The following is a 20,572-nucleotide window of genomic DNA, read 5'->3' as shown; positions in this document are numbered from 1 at the left end:
TGTTGTCTAGAAAAAGTTATTCTTTATTGTTGAAGCATATTTGAATCCCGCAATCTTACATTAGTGCTATCAGTGGAACCATCACAATTAAATATATTATTACTCTTTGGGCATGGGAAATTACTGTTGCTTAGAAATGTCACCTTTTTTTATTCAAACTATTGATAAAACCCAATGTTTTGAATCCCAAATCCTGGCATTAGTACAATCTTATCAGAGAAGCCATCACAGGGATTACTCTTTTGTTTTGAACTTTTTCTATAGTTCTATAGTTTTTCAAATCTTACTTTAATCCTAATCAGAGATGGGCCTTAATCTGAGCCAATCATTGGGTTTGCTGGCTCAAGAGGACTGAGTATTACTTTTTACATGCAAGTGATTATAACTTATGAGTAATGTCTTATAGTTATCATTTAAACTTGAACATTAGTAAATCACTTTTCAAAATATGTTTTGATGTACAAGCACTTCCCTGTCCCCTGGAGAAAGATTTATTTTGAAAAGAATCACGACGAAAAAAATATCTGTCAACTGCTATGCAATACATGAATATGTACATATATTACTTTTCCTTATCCAAAATCTTTCCCCCATACATCTTGGAAACTTTCTTGAACAATTCTAACATCTAAGGATACAGTATGTCCTTCAGGTTTTATCACAAAATTTACATAATCTTATCATTAAGAAAAGAATCAATTGTCAGACAAGATATGGCATGTCCTTGATGTTATTGTTAACTTGGCCTTGACCTCACTCAGTCACTAGGTATAACTGTTTTTCAGCAACACACACAGATAAACAGGGACTCTTGGGCAGCATTAATTGTGACGTACCCTCTTTGTCATTGTTAAAGTCACTGAAATAAGGTCATTACCATTAAAATCCCACTTTTTCACATATTACATTATTCAGTTAACAACTTTTTTTGAGCAAAATGTATCATACTCATGTTTGATAAATTATAACAGGTGTGTGTGCCTTTCAGAGGCAAGTATGATGGAAGTAAACAGATACTTTCTATCTAACAAATAGAACTTTTTATTGCTATCTGCCTGAAAGAGATTTATTAAAGTCATGATGAACCCTGTTCAGTTTGGTGTTGAAACAAGTCTTAGGTTCAACTTTCATACCCACATGAAGGGCCTTATAGATGTGATAGACTGACAGTGGCAGTAAACAAGCCTTTAGGGCACAGTTCTCTGTTGTTGTTATACACACTTCACGTTTGATTGAACAACATTGTACAAACCTGTTTTCTTGTAAACATGTTTCTTGTGCAAAACAATGGAAACAACTTTGTCATATATACACACGCATGCACGCATGCACACACACACACACACACACACACACACACACACACACACACACACACACACAACTTAAAATAAATGTAAAATTTCCTACCAATATAGTTTTATACCAACATGGATTTCAAATAACTTTCTCCTTTCATTTCTTACTCTGTTTTTGTGCGTTCTTTTTGACTGTAATGATCACGTGACATGAAACACTATGCACTTCTAAGGCTTCATAAGCTACTGTGGTTGACAAAGGGCAGAGGTGGGGTCTGCGTTATGTAGAGACACATGTATGAATGTAGGTTGCTTGCTTTCTTACAAATATATATAGTATGTACAAATGTACGCTATGATTTCACTTTGATCTAAGAAATGCATTTCAGATGTTACACATACATCCATGGCATTTCATCATGACAACTACATGTATACAGTTTACTATTGGATTTAATGAACTCTACATAGATATGAGGAATTGGGAATGTCTCCTATTTTGTAGGGTCTGATCTTGTGTTGGGTCTATGGTCTGATCACTAAACTATAAATACATTCATTTGAATAAAATAAATGTCTAATTATCCTAAATTTGACAATACTATATCTGAATGTTTTCAATTCATTTATGGCACGCCATGTTTATTTTGAGAATCTGGACTTTGTGGTAATAGCCAAAAGGGGTGCTATTGCATTTTTCATATATAGTGAGTGACCTGAAATGGGTTACTGGCACTACGCATGTGACATAGAATAGGACATCATATTTAAGATTTTCTTATATGGTGTGTGTGTGTGTGTGTGTGTGTGTGTGTGTGTGTGTGTGTGTGTGTGTGTGTGTGTGTGTGTGTGTGTGTGTGTGTGTGTGTGTGTGTATTTCATCTGTACTGGTAACTTGAATTCCGTTAAATTTCTGCTATTTTTAAACTTTCTATTTTTTGAATGAGATTCAACTCAAACACTGACAGAGAGAGGACACTAAATGTGTACACATGTATCAAAGTTTGTCTCCAATTTGAAACCATATGAAAATATACTATATACGGATCGATCTTTCCATATTTTCATACTGGACTCAACTGACAAAACCATTCAATGGACTTAGACTTACGGTAACACTCACATTCAAAACATTCTTTCATTCTCACCTTAGAAATCACCACTTGTTGATCAATACTTTGTGTATGTACGTCACTGGGTTTGGTTGCGTAAACACTGGATATATCCCTAGAACCAGCTAGGAAATATGAAAACTCTCACCAAGACTTGAAGTTGAACACAGTTTGGCACAGTTCTCAATCAAGACTAGCTCTGTTGTACTGTCAACTTTTTACAAACCAGTCCTGCAATGACAAAATCAACCTGCAATGACGTTGTGTTTTTTTTTCTTTGAGTGGACCTATATGTGGTTCTTCTCAATAATAGGCTCTTTATCTCATACATTATTACCTTTACAGTATAGAATGTTTTGTTATGCAAATCGGGTAATACCACTTTCACCTGGGGTACTCTATTTATAACTCGACCTTCACAGCTTATTCATTGAAAGTGAAGTTCAAACACAGCAAAATAACACAGACTTATGGTAATAGTGTATCTTCTCTTTCAAATATGAAAAGACTATGAAATAAAGTTGTTTAACATTGCTGTCACTACAATTCTAAAGCTACACCCAATTCTGTTCATGTTGTCCCCCTGTTCCCTATCAGTGTCGGGTGATGGTTTATCACCTATGGCACCACCCAACCCGATGACACAATCCAAATGACCATATATGGTCATCAGCCCACATACATTAACCCTATAAGGAAAGTCATTTATACCTCTTCAGTGTGAGTTTCACATGGGTATTGGAAGGTATGTTTGGGGTAGCGACAGTTGAATTGTAAACCTGATATTGCCATTCTTACAAGCATGGAAAAACATTTAGTTGCTACGCTACTTGAAAAAAATGTTCATACCACAGCAGAACAAGGGAGCGTTTCAGAAAGACTATATATACAATCAAAGCTTTAATCATTTGACAAGTTGTGGCATAGACAGTGGAGAGGACCCCTCCAATGTCTATGTTTGTGGTTGTGGTTTTACTTGCCAGATAACAGCTGCACACAGCTAGCCATAATTGAGGGAAGTGTAGCTGAATCAATGTTCACAAAATAATTTCCTCCATTACAATCCTGCTGTGTTTGACAGTAAAATGATTGGTATATCATATGTACTTGACACACAGTAATGTGTGAATATCACAAATCAATGACCATTTCACAGTTTGACCACAAATAAATACTAGTCTAATTACATAGTCTAATGACTTAAGTACTCATTATGAGTACACACTTAACAGTTATGTGACACTTACATAATCTATTAAGTCAACACAACAATCATCACTACTAGTCAATAATAACTGTGTCAATAAATGTTCTCTGGACACTAGAAACATGATGTCACCATTTGATAAAATGAAAACTTCATTATTTTCAAAAACTAACAAAATCATTTGTATAAATATTTTCATCTGAATTGCCACTCTACATCCTACACATTGTAGAATTCAAATCCTGTTCTGATCTCCGACACAGAGCAATCCTGAGCCATTCACACATATTCAATCAGATTTCTCAAGTCATAGCCATATACATGCCAATTTGATCTAAAAGGTTTTTTTAGTACATGTATGAAAGTAAAACACACAAGCTGATCATCCAGTACTAATGTCGATTCAAACTTTAAAAAGTCATCCAAATGAGCTACATGTCAGTGACATTAGAATTTACATGAAATGTATAAAAGGCCCATATCTGATTAGTTATATATATATATATATATATATATATATATATATATATATATATATATATATATATATATATATATATATATATATAACTATATAACTATATAACTATATATATAACTATATATAACTATATAACTATATATATAACTATATATATAACTATATATATAACTATATATATATATATATATATATATATATATATATATATATATATATATATATATATATATATATATATATATATATATATATATATATATATATATATATATATATATATATATATATATATATATCCACCACATTGTATATATATACAATGCTGGTCCAGAACAATATAACAATCCTATCAAATCCATCTACACTGATAAGATTACACTTATGCAATGAACATTCATAGGAATCAAACATAGCTATTATATGTAAATGCATTCTTGCACATTATTTCTTCTGCGACACTGCAAAATAAATTGAAATGAATATTGATGGCTCGTTTTGGATGGTGCCGTAAAAGAGACTGACTGGGGTTTACGATGAATACGATCTAAATGTTATCTTGGTGGGTTACAATGTTTCCTGACTCCCCTAACACCCACTCCACACTTTAACTCAATAACTGTGTACACAGACAATCTTTGTATGGGCACATCTCAATCAATCATAGTGCTGCATTACAGTTTTATGACCTTTTCTTTCTTATACAAAATGTCATTCAATAAAAACATCTATTAAATGTTGGTGTCTTGTTTGTCAGCAGCTACTAGTACTACTGTATTATTTGTTCCATTGATATAGAAAACCTTACTTCGAATTACACAACCTATCCAAAGTTGGTGAGATGACATCATTCCACCACTTCTCACCAAACATTGATGTATAAAAGCTTTGGTAAATGTAATTTATTTGTCCAATATTTTCCAATTAAACCCCATGTACATCTAATCTTAGCTCAAACATCTGTTACATTGTGTGTTTGACAGTGAAAATAATTACCTTGTACCACCAGCCACAATATAATAACAAATTATTTTTAGATTGTGTTTTCTACATCATGTATATATGGCGTGAACTACATTTGAAGTTCATGTAGCAATGTTAGATTTCTACAATAAATTGTGTATGTTGGGAAAGTTATTCCGAAAAAAAACTCACTAAAATAAATATTTTTTAAGTACATTGTAGTACATGGTAATTGTTACACAAATATCTCTGGTGGTAAAAACATTGAAAACTTGGAACAAACCATTTTTGCTTTCTTTCAGAGTAATTTTATCCACCAAACTTTGGAGAATCCAGTAATTTTAGGTGGAGGAATATGTTAACACTATTAGCACCCTTAGTGATAGCCAACAAGGCTTTACATAAACAGTTTGAAATTGACTCCCCTCCCCCATAAAGAAAAGGTAAAATGTGTTATGCAAGATTCCATGTATATAGGTCTGATATCCAGATTTGGATATGGACATAATAAAGATAATAATAATAATAATAATGTATTTGTAAAAATTTATTTTACAGATATTATATAAACAGCTGGGGGGGGGGGGGGGGCTCAAACTTAAACTACTATCTGTGGTAAAGTCTTGCTGAAATAAAGGGCCCCTATGACATAATCAGCATATGGGACTCAGCTGAATTTTTCTCTTTAGCAATATTATCTCATCTCCACAATTTGAATTCATATACTAGTAAAATACAAAGCAATACATGAACAAAAAATATTTACATGTCAAGGTCTTTTTGCATTTGTACTTCACATGTAGTTGAAATATTGGACAATGGCCAACCACAGGAAATGTGATTAACAATTCTATGGTATTCATACTGAGTGAAATTGTGTTTTATAGTAAATTTCAGACTATAAATGTAGTTGAGAAATTATATTTTTCTGCTTGTCTGGTGGATGGAAGAAACCAGCAAGTGAAGGATTTATGTTGAAAATGAACGTTGTGTTAAAATGTGTAGAGTCTGCATATGGACGTCTCATTCCCGTGATCATACCGGTGTACACAGACTAGACTTGTCAGGTTCACTATCGATGTCATGTTGCTCATGTATGACATATATGTAACATTTACATGTAGTAGTACTACTGCTAGTACACATCTCGCTGGCAGTGGCATTGACATTTACGATAGCTCGCATTCAGTATTTACGTCTATTTTAGCATTTTCCTTTTGTATCATCATAATCTGATGAACACGAGGCAGTGGGTGAATCAACATCCGCTGAAATCCGACGTAAACATCCCGATGTGCAATTTTCACATTTCATTCACACTGCGTTCTATACATACAAATACTTGGTCTGAGGTTTTATACGTACCGCCCACACGTCACACTAGAAACATGCGAGATAACCAAATGCAACACAGTGCGCTGCTCAAAATCAAGGGTCAAAAACGGTTATATCTTCGTTCCTTATCATTCAGTCCTTTAAAAACGAGAGTAAAATTCACTAAGAAAACTTGTCCTGTCTTGAATTATGACTAATATCTGACTAAACAATGACACATCAGTCTCTGTTTACATCGTGTCGGCATCCAAGCAAAAATACACTGTCGTCGACAAGAACCTATCCATGCCAAGTATTCATAATTTCCTTTTACAGACTGTTACCTTCTTACGAGTCGATTATGAGGCAACGGTCATTCCTATACTACAATTATAGCAATCGTTGTAGCGATAGTGCTGAAAAAAAGACGAACGTGAACTCACCTTTTCTCAGACAGCGTTGAAGTACTAAGTGTATGGACTTTGACTTCACCACTCATCATCATAATATACTTATCACGTGATAAAGGGAATCCACCTACCTTATTTGCATGGTCTCACATTCTACGTGGTTTGATTATTTCACATGATTTTTGGTTTTACTTTCCAATTGAAAATACAGCATTATATTTTCATGGCGATTCAGTGAATTTTAATGCATTGTCGAACCTATAAGTAGATTTCAATACGAGCAGTGTACCAGTTCTCATGACATCCCGTAGGGCTCTGATTATTCATTATGACATGCATGAGGGCGCGCTACTAGTTTGAAAACTGTCGTCTGCAACGCATAGTAAAATAATCTTATTTTCAGACGGGGGAAAAAGTATCAACGTGTTACGTTTTTTTTGAGTGTGAAGTCATGATTGCACAGGAACCTTCTTCTAAATACTGATTCGCAAATTACACACAAGTCGTGTGACACAAGACACGCAGGAATCCAACAACCAAGTACCAGGTTTTCTGTTGTATCCTGACTGCATATGCAGCTGTCAAGTTCAAAATGTTGCCGCCATAATCTTACTTGAATTCGAAGTTGAACAGTGTATTTCCACATACTCAAAGATGCTTGATAAATGGAAACTCCTATTCCTGATTCTGTTTTGGAGAAAATTATTTTGCTCAGGTAAGTTAAAAGCTGCACTAGCTGCAACTGGAATGATTGTTGAAACTGTTTTGTTAGAGATGTAATATGTTCACAATGAGATGTCTAGTCTTGAATCAGGATGTGGCAGTGTGGGTAAACAAATTTATGTAATATTAGTACACATAGTACATATAGTAGAGTGTAATCTGAGCTTTCCCCTTTTTTTGTCCTTTTTATGTTCGGAGGGAAAAAAGCGAAAAAACCCACCTCAAAACCACAAAGAACGCTACAATTAAAATTATTGCAGCTGTAGGTGTATCCAATCAAATTGATTTTCGGGTCTGCACCCAAAATCAGCGCCCTGATGAATCACAATGTCAACTTATTACTATAGTTATTAACTTATAGATAAAATAACCCTCTAATTGACATGTGTAAAAAGACTAACAGGTATTTTTAAAAAATTCAGTAAATATAATGTTGAAAATAAAAAAAACAAAAACCCCAAAACCCTCAGTCAGCTAGTGCAAGTTTTAAAATGTTCATTGTGAATGTCATCATCATTTGATGGATTTAGAGATTGAATAACATGTAGAATCATACTACACTAGCTTATTCTATCAATTTCAGGAACTCCCCTTACTCCTTTTATCAAGAATTTTGCTCCAGTGTATTACAACAAAGATAGCTTGACTGAAATACACCATATTACAAAAAGATCACCACAAAAACGTCTCCAATTGAAGTTTTCTGCATATGACAGGTTAGTAAATATGTTATGTAATTGTGTAAAAAAATTGTTTGAAATGAAACTGTTCTATTACCCCGTAGATTATACCGCAATGTAAAGGTCATGGGGGCATGATGATGTGAGAGACTCGTTCATATAGAAATACAAAAGTTGTTAATTCAAAATGTGTACTACTTTATAGATGTGCAGGGGTGAACAAATCATTTTGTGAACTGGTGGTCCTCGGACCAGTGCCTTAAAAAATCCAGTGGTCCTGCTGAAAGAATTAGTGGTACAAGGTAAAATTTGTGCAGGTCCGCCCCAAAAAATTGCTAGTCCCAGACCAAGGACCAGTGGATTTGTTCACCCCTGATGTGCAAATATGTTAGATTATAGGGTACCACACATCATACTAGTCCTGCTTGCAGATGAAGGCAAGAAACGAAGTAAGTTGGGACTTGATTCTGACATTGTTCCTTACCTAATTCTTATACAGAATTGAATACCCACCAAATTACTCCATCTACTAGTATCACTAACATCACACTAGCTGTTGTGTGAGACTCACAAAGTCTTGCTGGTCATCACATTACTGTACAGTTAAAGTCTTCATGAAGTCTATTTTAAGGCAAAAAGCAGTGATAGGAAATGTAGCCTGTTTTGTATTAATTTATTGACTGATAGATCGTGAGTTAACAACATTGTTGGCCTAAAATTAAGTGAACACTAAGCAAAGATGTTTGAATTATAAAATGTATCAATCATTTTAGTAGCGTAATATGCATTTTACCAGATTGAACCCATTATGCAGTTGGTACATTTCAAATACAACTCAACATTCAACAATTGCCCCAGATTTTTTTTGTAATATTTTGACAAGATCTTGAGAACATTATTGAAATATTAAAGAAATATTTTATTTTCCATAGATTGTTTGAGTTGGAACTTTACCCAGATGTCAGTATCTTTACTAGTGATGCTTTAATTGAAACTGGTAGTGAAACTGTTATTGAGTATGACAGGTCAAAAACGTATGTTGGTCATTTGAGAGGTAAGTGAGAAATTATATTGATATTACAAGTCATCATGTTGAATTGTAAGAAATTTTGATGATAGTGAAATGATAGAAATAGCCATTCACAGACTTTCCAAAGTACTATTTTAAGTAACGATGTAATTATAAGTTCACTTGTAGTGCCTTTTTACAATTCATATTGGTACACCAGAAATTATTTTCTTTTTGTTAATTTATTGTTAAATTAAATTAATGTAATTTACTGTTAATTTATCGTTAAATTAAATTAGTTTGATTTATTGTTAATTTATTGTTAAATTAAATTAATTTGATTTATTTTTAATGTATTGTTAAATTAAATTGATTTATTGTTGTTAGATTAAAAGTTGTTGATCCATCATCCAGAATAACAGTATGTCTTAATTGATAGAAAATTGATATGAAATTTTCACTTTACACATTCAAGTTTTACCAATAGACAGTTAAAAATTTCTCTGTGTAAATGTATATTTGGTTTACTTTTAGGTAAAGGTAACAATACTGTGCATGGCATCGTGACAGAAGATGGTCTATTCAATGGTAAGATAACCACTGAAGAAGATGAGTTTGTTGTAGAACCAGCATCAACATACTTTCCTAAGACCAGAGAGGATGACGTGATTGATTTTGATTCTGTAATCTATAAAACTTCTGATGTAACTTTGCCAAAAGATAAACTTCAATGTGGATACAAGGATCAGACGAAACAGTTCAACGAACATCTTAGTAGAGGTGGTTCAAAAAACTTTCATGAGAAAAGGAAAAAGCGATACACCTCACCAAGGACTTGTTGTACACTGTTTGTAGTAGCAGATCATACCTTTGTACAGAAACATGGATCTGTGCATTCAACACTGGATAATATCCTCTTACTTATACAGGATGTAAATCTTATCTTCAAAAGTATTGATTTTGATGAGGATGGTTCTCAGGATAATATCACGTTTGCAATAAAACATATCAAAATCCACACAGCAGAATCGTTATTAGATTCAAATTACTTACTGACTGGGTTTCACCGTAATGCTGAAGACTATCTATACACATTTGCTGGCATGGGAGAATATGATGATTATTGTCTAGCAGTGCTACTATCCAATCAAGACTTTGATGAGGGTATTCTTGGTTTAGCATGGATGGGAAGTTTAGACTATGGCCAAATTGGAGGCATTTGTCAAAAATCAATAGTAAGTACTTTTAACCCTATATTAGACAAGGTTTATGGTGGCATTTATTAACTAGATAAATAAAAAGTCTCAAGTTAAACCCAATTCCCTTGAACTTGAAGGCAAATGGCAAAGCTTTTTTATTAGTCCCAACATGCAGAACACTGAGGAGGTTATTTCCAGGTCTTGAAGATTTGCTTGTATGTGTAGTTCTTGGGTCATACCATTCTTTTAATCTTTGAGTGAAATATTATTGTTTTATTTATTTTAATATGTCATAGAATGGGTAATGAAATATGTCACTCATAAAAAGTTTTACTCATCTTAGTCTGACTCACAAATGTTGATACTTGTAACATTTAAAATATGTATATTTATTTAGTCTCTAAGGTTTGAGGATTTATTCACAATGAGTGATACTGTTGTTTCGATACCATTATTTCAATTATCATCAGTCGAGTGGAATTTTCTCCTGAGTGTACACTTTGTGTATATATGCTTTCAATTAATTTATATTTGATTCAGTGTAAACATATGGCAATATGTCAAGTAATTTCTTGTTGTTCTATGTGGTGCCCTTTTCAAACTGTGGTCTGTTGAGGACAGCAGACTGGACAATTCCCCTATGTGGTATTGTTTCTCCTAAATGCTATGATAGGAGCTGTAGGCAATTTCTGGTGAAGCCAGGCTTCCCATACCACAGCTGTGCACGTGTTTGTGTCTAGAATCCATTAATTGGTTCCAGAATTATTCCAAGCAGTTTTTCACATATAATGTCTATGGTTTTGTTATGATCAGTATTTGTACACATGTCTATCATATTTAAATATTGTTTTTTAGGCACGATCATTTGCTTGATTTTATTGATAAAGTCAATTGTATATCTTAATAATTAGAAAATATACCTGGTATATTATGAACTGAGAATTTTTTTTATCTTTTGTACATATTTTTCATCAGCTTTATGATGGCAAGTTGAGGAGCTTTAATTCTTTAGTGGTTACTACTCAAAGTGGCAGTACTCCTGTTCCCTATATCAAATCAACCGTCACCCTTGCACATGAACTTGGCCACAGCTTTGGAGCTAGTGTAAGTACACCCTTGGACTTATTAATGATCAATCACTCCCTTAAGTATCCACTCTGCATAAAATAGATTTAGAAATTAGTTTTTCTTATGTTTGTGGCCCTAAATATATTTTGTAGATTTATTTTTAATACACTTGCAAAAACTGACTCAATACATTATATTCTGGTTATCTGACAAACAAAAGATTGTATAGGTTGGCCACTAGGAGTGCTGTTTAAAGGCAGCTTTTGGACCAGAAATAAAAGATTGTTGTATACTAGCAGGTTTGGAACCAGAAATAAGAGCCACCATAGTTGGTTATGATAGCCTTCCTTGAAAGACTGTGTTTTAAAAAATTTGTTGCACTCGGTAAAGTCAGTCAAAATATTCAGCCAATCTTGTTTCAGATCATGTTATTTTTTTACGTGTAAAACTCACAGATTTGTTTTCACCATATTCTGTTGATTGCTTGATGTACTGCCAAACACCTGCAATATTTCTACAACAGAGAGAATTTTTATCTCTATAATTACTCAATTGATGTCGCTCATAAAGTTTATTGTATTTTGACAAAATTATAATTTTTTTCAACATTAAAATTTAAGTGAGGTAACAAAATACAGTTGCAACATTTCTGCAACAGATTTTAAAGACTTTCTTTCAATATACTTGCTCAGTATGGCCTGATGAAATTTACTGTAAACATCAAATTTAAGTTGAGTAACAAAACACTTGCAAATATTTCTGATACAGATCTTAAAACAATATACTAAAATGTGGGCTTATAAGATTTACTGCATTTTGACAAGAGCATGATTTTTTTCAACATTACATTTAAAGTAGGTAACAAAATACTGTTGCAATGTATCTTGCAACAGTGTCAATCAATATACTTTCGTGACAAATTATATAAAATAAAACAGAGAAAAAAGAAAATATCCATTGATGTAATATTTTGGAAAATCTTTTTTATTCAGGGCTGAGGCACAAGGCATAAATTTTAATATTTTTTTTTCTCAGCATGATGGTGTTGTCATAAAGGAATGTGCACCAGATGAAGAAAGCGGGGGATACTTTCTTATGTACATGTATGCAGTAGATGGTACCCAACCAAATAATAAAAGGTTTTCACCATGTAGTATAGAAGATATGAAAGGTGTTGTCAGTTTTGATGGCAAGAGTTTCTACGGCTGTTTCATAGGTATGTATTATTTCAATGTTACCAAATTACCCATGTGTTTTTGACATATCCTGGTATGGAAATCTCTCAGTTAAAGACATGACAAAGTTGATGTGAGTCATCAGCCTGGTGCCAATTTAAATATGCAATATTCTAGTTTTAAGAAAGACAAAAAATTGTATAGTTTGGCCACTAGGAGTGTTGTTTAGAAGCAGCCTTGGACCAGATTGAGTACCATTGTCCAATAGTCACCGTTGATGAAGTCCTCAATTTGCAATATTTCACAGCAAAATTTGGGTTGCATATTCAAGTAGTCAATGCATTCTGCTCAATTTGTTTCAGCTCCTGACATAATTTATTGGAACTCATGGGAGTTATTTTTATAGCATAGCCACATTTATTGTACTTGATGTAATGTAATGTCAATTTAATCTCCGCTTTTCTTCCTGGGAGTGCTTGCTCTCTTTTGACACTTCTCTGGAAATGACTGCAAGGTGTGTAATGAGAATATAGTGTACTGTACATCTTCCCATGTGAAGGTGTATACAATTATTTGAATATTTTCTGCTCTGAAAGTAATAATTATATAATATGTCATGTACAAATGCAAGATATATAGTGTACTTAAAAACAGAGAAATTGAAATACCAGTGATTTCTAGATGATAATCATAAAACCAAGTTATAAAGCTTTAGTATCATGACAAACATTTCTTTTTAGAAAATATGATATTGGATTATGGTAGTCCTTTGTTTATTAGATTTCAGAGTCCCTTTTGTCGAATCTTCCTTGTCAATGTGTGGTAATAGTAATGGAAATTGTAATCTCAGAACCCCCATCCACCCTCAGTTTATGGTAATTGTTTGTGATTTACACACCTCCCTTGTCAATCTGTGGGTACCATAATGGGATTCAGAACCCCCTTGTCAGGCTGTGGTAATGGAATTATAATTTCAGAACCCCCTTGTCAATCTGTGGTTGTAACTGTCCATATTAAATGGTATTGTAATTTCAGAACCCCCTTGTCAATCTGTGGTTGTAACTGTCCATATTAAATGGTATTGTAATTTCGGAACCCCCTTGTCAATCTGTGGTTGTAACTGTCCATATTAAATGGTATTGTAATTTCAGAACCCCTGTGGTTGTAACTCTCCATAATGGTATTGTAATTTCAGAACCCCCCTTGTCAATCTGTGGTAATGGTATTGTTGAAGGTGATGAAGAATGTGACTGTGGCAGTGTTGATGATTGCTATGATGACTGTTGTTATCCCATGTCAGATAATCAAACTTTTGTACCATGTACACTTAAACCTGGAGCCGTGTGCAGGTATTGTTATTTACACCTACCGGTACTGAAGTCATATTTATTTATTTCTGCATGCAACTCACATATCCTAAATTGCAATTCCACTAAATTTTTAATGCCCCAAAATAAAATATTACTCCAGCAATTCCTTTATAGTCCATGAAAAAGCGCAAAGGACAACCCTAATCTCTCCCTTTCAAATGTTATGAATGTGAGGTTAAAATAAAATGAGAAATATTTAACTTTTGCTATGGGGTTTAAAAATCTAGTTACTGGTATAGGCAGTTTATAATGTTATTCATTCATTTACATGACAGTGTTTTATTTGAAGTAAAACCTTTTAAAAAAAAAATAGTTTCATATAATTTACTTTGTTTACTTCAGCAATTGTTAGAAAGTATGTGAGAGACTAAATATACACATTTAAAAGTTTTTGATTTGTCATTCTTGAAATACTGTACTGTACTGTACTGTACTGTACTGTACTGTACTGTACTGTACTGTGCTGTACAGTACTGTACTGTACTGTACTGTACTGTACTGTACTGTACTGTACTGCACTGTACTGTACTGCACTGTACTGGTACACAGAACTTTCTCCAACAAAGTAAAGTACACCTTGTGATTATTACTATAATTAATTTATGTTTGGGTTTTAATTTCATGTTTAATCCTATTGTATTACAATACTTAAAAGAAATACTTAATATCAGTGACGACTTATTTCCTCAGTGCATATATGCTACGTTATACTGAACTTTAAGTTCACTTTCTTCTTTTCTGAAAACACAAGTCCTACAGCTAGCAATTGTTGCAGTAAAAAATGCAGATTTTTCAAGTCCAAGCACAATGTGCTGTGTTCTGAAGAAACTGTGTGTGCTGATGCAGCATACTGTCAATATCCTTTCAAATTGGTATTTTTTGATATTTTAAATTTTAATACTTCCTTTTCTTATTTTCTCCATTCCTGGTACAAATAGCAGTTGTTTTAATGTCTACATCACAGAATCGAGCCATTAACTAAGGAAGTGGGGTCTCTCATCTTTCTTATCACTGAATAATGTTTGTTGGTAATATTACAAATGTGATAAAGCACTATTACATAACAGGCAAAGCTAAGCTCAATATCTAAGTGTGAAGCCGGGCCCTAATGTCATATCAGTTGTTATCAGTTTTACTGACCCATAATAAGTGACATTGCAAATAGCTTTAGAGATGGAAACAATTTTTATGACACCCGACTTGCTGGCTCACCAAGTCGGGAAAGTCACACTTGAAACGCTAATGCAAAAATCCATCATGACATGTATGTGCTCTTTCATTTTTGAAAAAATACTATTGAAGTCTACAACTAACTCAATATGGACAAAATGCTAAGATAGACTATCAAACTTTCCTTCTCTTTATATAATTTACTTCAAAAATGTTCTACCAGGTACTACATAAGTGCATTGAATATTTTCATTCTTTACAAAAAGTTAGTGTAAAAGTCTTTAGTATTTTCTCTGTATGTCAGACTAGTCATGCAATTGTGTTTAAAATTTAAGTATTGTACATGGATTTCTTCAATGTATTCCTTGACATCCATGATTACGGATGGTGGTTCCTGTCCCGTTCCAGAGTTCAAACACGATGGAACGAAGTGCACTGATGATATGATGTGCTATCAGGGTGTAAGTTGTAACACAATGATTAGAATCACATGTTTTATGCACAGTTCATCAGTTCAAACTTTACCAATATTAATTTAATGTATTTGTAATCGTAAGCATAACAATTGATAATATACCTTTAATCCTGCCTTGGTTATATTTCATCACGTAAGAGGCTTTTATGCATATAGACACTTGTGTGTTTGGTATTTTGGGGATGAACCTATTAGCTGGCCATGAGGAGTTACCAGCACTTCTTTCTTAACTTTGACTTATCATTGAGTAGTGCCCTGACAAGAGTGTGTGGCCAAAACATCTAGCCATGTATAATCCAAAAACAGACCTATTGTTATGGATTTCCCATCACAAACAGACCCATAGTTTTCTAAAGCATGAAGACATTTTCCATGTTATTGGCTCCATGGTTAGGGAATTTTCAAAAAGTTGACCCATATTCAAGGATTACTTGATGACAACATGACCCATTCAAATTTATAGATGGCATTTTCTATGGGGTGGGGGTTGTGTTGTTGCCAGTACACATATTTACAAATGTGATAATGCAGTCTTACATAATACTGAATCATATTAAAAAAGAACAACTTGATATTTTATCACTTGTTATCAAATTTATTGATAGTTTATATCATTTTCCTAACTTTCATGCTATGCTGTCTGAATGATAATTACATTATCTTTGAAAGAGCTGTTCTCACTCAGTCTGTGAAGCCTATGGCCTACATAGATGTCAGTGTAAAAAATATCATAAAAAAACAACATTTTCTGCTTTGGATGTCCGCTGTCATCTATGCTGCAGTGTAGACCGGAAATGCAGGTAAGTCGAATAAAAATATTGGCTGTAATTATAGCATGGGTAAGTGTTCAAATAGACCTTTGTTTAGGTCATGGTCTCATTTCCAGACGAGCATGGCTGTCAGCTGTGGAAATGTTGAAAGACTCAGCTGATATTTTATTGTAATGTTGATTGATGAAATTAAGTTTTGTTGAGCATGGGTAAGCCAATTAAGACATGAAGTAATAGCAACTCTTTTGAATATCATATATATTGTCTGCTATTGACTCATTTCATGACAACCAAAGTACGTTTGTATTGAAATGTTGTATAATAGTAGACAATGGAAAAGAAAGTTTCCTTTGATATTGTGTTGTGTCTAAGTTCATTACTGTGTGATATTTAGCTCATGAAATATCTTATATGTATCCAATATTAACAAGAGATTTCACCATCCAACAATGCCTGGGAATCGATATGTCTTACTAGTTCCAGTGTATTTAATAAGTTCAATATTATATGATGTTAAACCCATGAAATATCTTATGAGAGAATTTTTTGACCACTCCAACAATGCCAGGGAATGGACATGTCCTAGTTCACTGTGTCAAAGTTCAATATTATGTGATAAGAGACTCACAAAATATCTGATTTTTTATCTGAAATTATTGGAGATTTAAACACTCTCACAACACCAGGGGAAGGACATGTATATGAACCTTCTATAAAGACTAAATACATGTATAATTAGATGTTATTCCCCAATATTTTTTTCTTCATTTAGTCAAGGGAAATACAAGTGACCTAAGAAGCCTTTGTCACTTCTCTTCTAGTGATTTGTAGTGACAACCCTTAGGTCCCGAGTATTTTATGGCTGAATGGAGATAAATATTGGAGAATAACATAATTATACCATTGCCAGTAATATCAAAGAAATATCGTGGAAAATAATGGCAATTTTGAACACAGCAGAACCTGTGACGTAGAGACGTATTGTTGTGACATAGACGTGCATTGTTGTGACGTAGAACGACCACAGTATATATTCCATATTTATGGTTCTAAATGGCTCGTGCATAGTAAAATGATATATTAGATGTATATATTTGATGTGTTAGATATATCTGATGTAGTAGATATCTTGATAATAATGCTATATCTTCAAATGTTCAGTGTCATGCTGTCCTCAGTTAAGTTGTACTATATTCATTCATACAGAAAATACAGGATTTATTTCATCCCAAATCAGGACAAATCTTCATTTGTTTGTCAGTCTGGTTCTCAGAATATTTGAGTCTGATGACAACATTGGCTTGCTATTCTTGTGGAGAGATAAGTGGTTTAAATTTGAAATGGTGAGAATCATCTCTTCTGACTTATGATTTAAATTTAAAAAAAGAAAAATCTTTACATTTCTGTAGGTCCTCATTTTTTGTTGAATACATACCTGATGGATTCTCTCAACCTGGACATCCTTGTAACGACTACAAAGGTTATTGCAATAATGAACATATATGTATTGAGGTGGGTACTCTCGAGCTTCACTCAAAAATAGTTATTTTTCCTTCTGAGGAATGTATTTAGCAAAGTCATAAGTAATGCCTCAGGCGAAAGTTATTTTTGGCATAGTGATATATGGTTGATAACAATCATCAAACAACAGATTTATTGATTTACATTACTAATAATGATAAACTTGAACAATTCTTAATGATACAGTTGAAAAAAGGAAAGTGTTTGATATACATATAGAATATTTAGTCCCAGTCTGCTGCTATGTAACCTAGGGGAAGCGAGTGAACAAGGTTAGAAGTTCTAGTCAAGACCTTCGTAAATATTGTGCCCTCTAGTGGCAGTGAGTGAACAAGGTTAGAAGTTCAAGTCAAAACCTTTTGTAAATGATTTCATATTCACAGTTGTGTGAAATTGAATAAAAACTACTTTCAGAATATTATTCAGAATATTATAGAATAATTTATTTGATTAGATTTTGGGGGGTTTTAACATTTTATAATATCGTTTTCATCTGTACTTAGTATGGTTGTTTGTTTGAATGTCAAGATTTTTAGCCATAGTTTGTCTAATTCTTGAGATACATGTGCTTAATTACATAATCTTTGCTGCTTCCCCTAACATAAATTAGTGAGCCCCTGATACAGAAGGGATGCAATAAACAAATTTAAAAAAAATTGATTGTGAAGTACACGAGTGTTGCTTAAAGACTAACTATTCAATCTCATTCAAATGTCTTGAAAATGTCTGTTCATGGTGCAAAACCAGTTGCAAATCCATATTTGCATTTCTTAATTGTGAACACTTATACTTAATAATAATAATAATAATAAATTCTTATCAGCGCATTACGCAACAGCCTCAATGCGCTTTACAATACTGAGAAAAAAAAAAAAAAAGAAAAAAAAAAGCACAAACTTGATTTGCATAGAAATCAAAACCAAAACCAAAAACTTGACGTTCACTATTGATTACTATAAAAGACAACTTGAAATTCACTAAAAAACAAAACTTATTGATTACTGCATATACTGCATACTAGTACTTGACAAGGAATTTACTAAAACTATATGTTTATGTTTCTTTTCCGCTAGGTTGAACCACAATATGAAGTCAAACGAACTGTTGTGACACAGTTAACATCTTCAAAGCTGCTGCTGATTTTACTTGTGCCAATAATACTTATTCCAGTGTCTGTTGGAATCAAACTGAAGAAATATGCTGCAAGAATAGCAGCTGAAAATCCACAGAATTCTCAACCACCAATATAAGTGAGTGTATGTAAAAATGACATTTTAGCCAGGGGTTGAAAAAGAAAGACATCAACAAGAAAGACGGACTCTCTGTTAGGGTGATTAAATTTAAAAAAAGTATTTCTCATTACTTTTTCATAGCAACTAAGGGTCCTTCTCTCTCTTTCCTCTCTATATTCTTCATATAGGATCTGGATATCAAGCCCTTTTCCAGCTTCTCTATACCCAATTATTGGCATGTTATTAAGCCCCCCTACTTGAATAACTTCCGTCATGAAAGAAACGCTCTGTGAAGAAATGTCGCTGCCACCATGACTGTACTGAGATGATGCCGACAGTCCACACACTTGCTTATTCTTGCCAGAGAGGGGCTACACTGCAAACGATTGAGTGCAGGCAAAAATGTATTAGTAATTTTATTGATGTCGGAGCTGAAAATGTGGGTTGCCGGGTAATGAGAAACAGGAAAAAAATAGGGTCACCTAACTATTAAAAGAGATATAGAAAGCTTTTATACTTAATTCTGTCCTGCAATGTTTTTGTTCATCATAAGTCTTTTTGATATGAGGACATTTCTTGATGGAAATGTCTTTCAAGACTTTTTGCAATTCTCGATACGTGCTGTTGCATTTTACCTCATGCTAGAGGGTCAAAATAATTTTAATATTTAGCTTTAACTGAAGGAAAACAAAATTAATAGACTGGAATAACATGTGATATTGAATAAAGTACTAAAATGATCATTAGATATCTTTATATAATGAATTAAATCATTTTTAGATCAGATTTTATGTATTGTGCTTTCACTGATTTACTTGATAACTGTATATCTTTTGAAAAGAGAATTTGGAAAAGTTGTACAATGCTCTACTCTTTTATGTGAACTATTAGGCCTAATAAAAAAAATTCTGTGGTTCCGATTACGCTCAACTTTAGAATAGGTGGGGTAGGTAGATTTTTTATTTTTTTATTTTATTATATTTTTTTTCATGTGGGTGTTTAGTTCAGGTAGTTATGTTTTTCATTGTTTTCCAAATGGTCTCCGTGTTATTGGTTTCTTCATATCAGATGTACAGCTATTACAGATCGGAAGAACAGTTTTATATTGTCTTTTTAAGTTGATGTCAGTTTCCACATCCACTATTTCTGCTAGACTTCACAATTTTCACAATTTTATTATTTTTTCTTGAGTATGTAAAAAAAAAGTTTAGGTTCGGCAGTGAAAAACTAGGTGGGGTTGGGTAACCGGAACCAAACAATTTTTTTTAGGCCTCAGACTGTTGCCTCTTGATATGATTATTTGTATATTTATACTGTTAAATGTTCAAGTTGTTGATAGTGTTCAGTATCAATAAAAACACCATTACTTTAAAAGAAAAGTCATACAATTTTTTG

General features: G+C 33.2%; 2 protein-coding genes across 6 annotated transcripts in view; one reads left to right on the top strand and one right to left on the bottom strand.

Annotated features, from left to right (window-relative positions):
- LOC144447022 (uncharacterized) overlaps nucleotides 1–7,050 on the bottom strand; it is a 46,165-nt gene extending 39,115 nt beyond the window's left edge. For 2 of the 5 annotated variants that reach the window (XM_078136889.1, XM_078136888.1), the window contains exon 1: nucleotides 2,447–2,701. The gene's annotated coding sequence lies outside the window, so the exon portion shown is untranslated. Of the gene's footprint in view, nucleotides 1–2,446; nucleotides 2,702–6,818; nucleotides 6,873–6,916 lie in introns of those variants that run through there. The other 3 variants (XM_078136885.1, XM_078136884.1, XM_078136886.1) reach the window with 3 other exon arrangements.
- Nucleotides 7,051–7,439: 389 nt separating this feature from the next.
- Nucleotides 7,440–19,428, top strand: LOC144447733 (disintegrin and metalloproteinase domain-containing protein 10-like). Its single transcript, XM_078137813.1, has 13 exons — nucleotides 7,440–7,500; nucleotides 8,092–8,224; nucleotides 9,121–9,242; nucleotides 9,732–10,432; nucleotides 11,372–11,500; nucleotides 12,500–12,680; nucleotides 13,835–13,988; nucleotides 14,761–14,881; nucleotides 15,515–15,640; nucleotides 16,324–16,454; nucleotides 17,834–17,936; nucleotides 19,019–19,195; nucleotides 19,366–19,428. Exons 1-12 carry the CDS (start codon nucleotides 7,440–7,442, stop codon nucleotides 19,193–19,195), a joined length of 2,139 nt encoding a protein of 712 aa, XP_077993939.1. The 3' UTR covers nucleotides 19,366–19,428.
- Nucleotides 19,429–20,572: the final 1,144 nt, after the last annotated feature.

This window comes from Glandiceps talaboti, chromosome 16 (assembly GCF_964340395.1).
Source record: "Glandiceps talaboti chromosome 16, keGlaTala1.1, whole genome shotgun sequence".
Taxonomy (NCBI): Eukaryota; Metazoa; Hemichordata; class Enteropneusta; family Spengelidae; genus Glandiceps; species Glandiceps talaboti.
The sequence above is the reverse complement of the archived record's forward strand: the minus strand, read 5'-3'. Positions and strand labels throughout refer to the sequence as shown.

Coding starts and splice junctions, on each gene's coding strand:
- LOC144447733 (XM_078137813.1), top strand. CDS start 7,440: ATGCTTGATAAATGGAAACTCCTATTCCTGATTCTGTTTTGGAGAAAA. Junction 12,681..13,834: donor TTTCTACGGCTGTTTCATAG/GTATGTATTATT, acceptor TTGTAATTTCAG/AACCCCCCTTGTCAATCTGT. Junction 16,455..17,833: donor AGTGTAGACCGGAAATGCAG/GTAAGTCGAATA, acceptor ACATTTCTGTAG/GTCCTCATTTTTTGTTGAAT.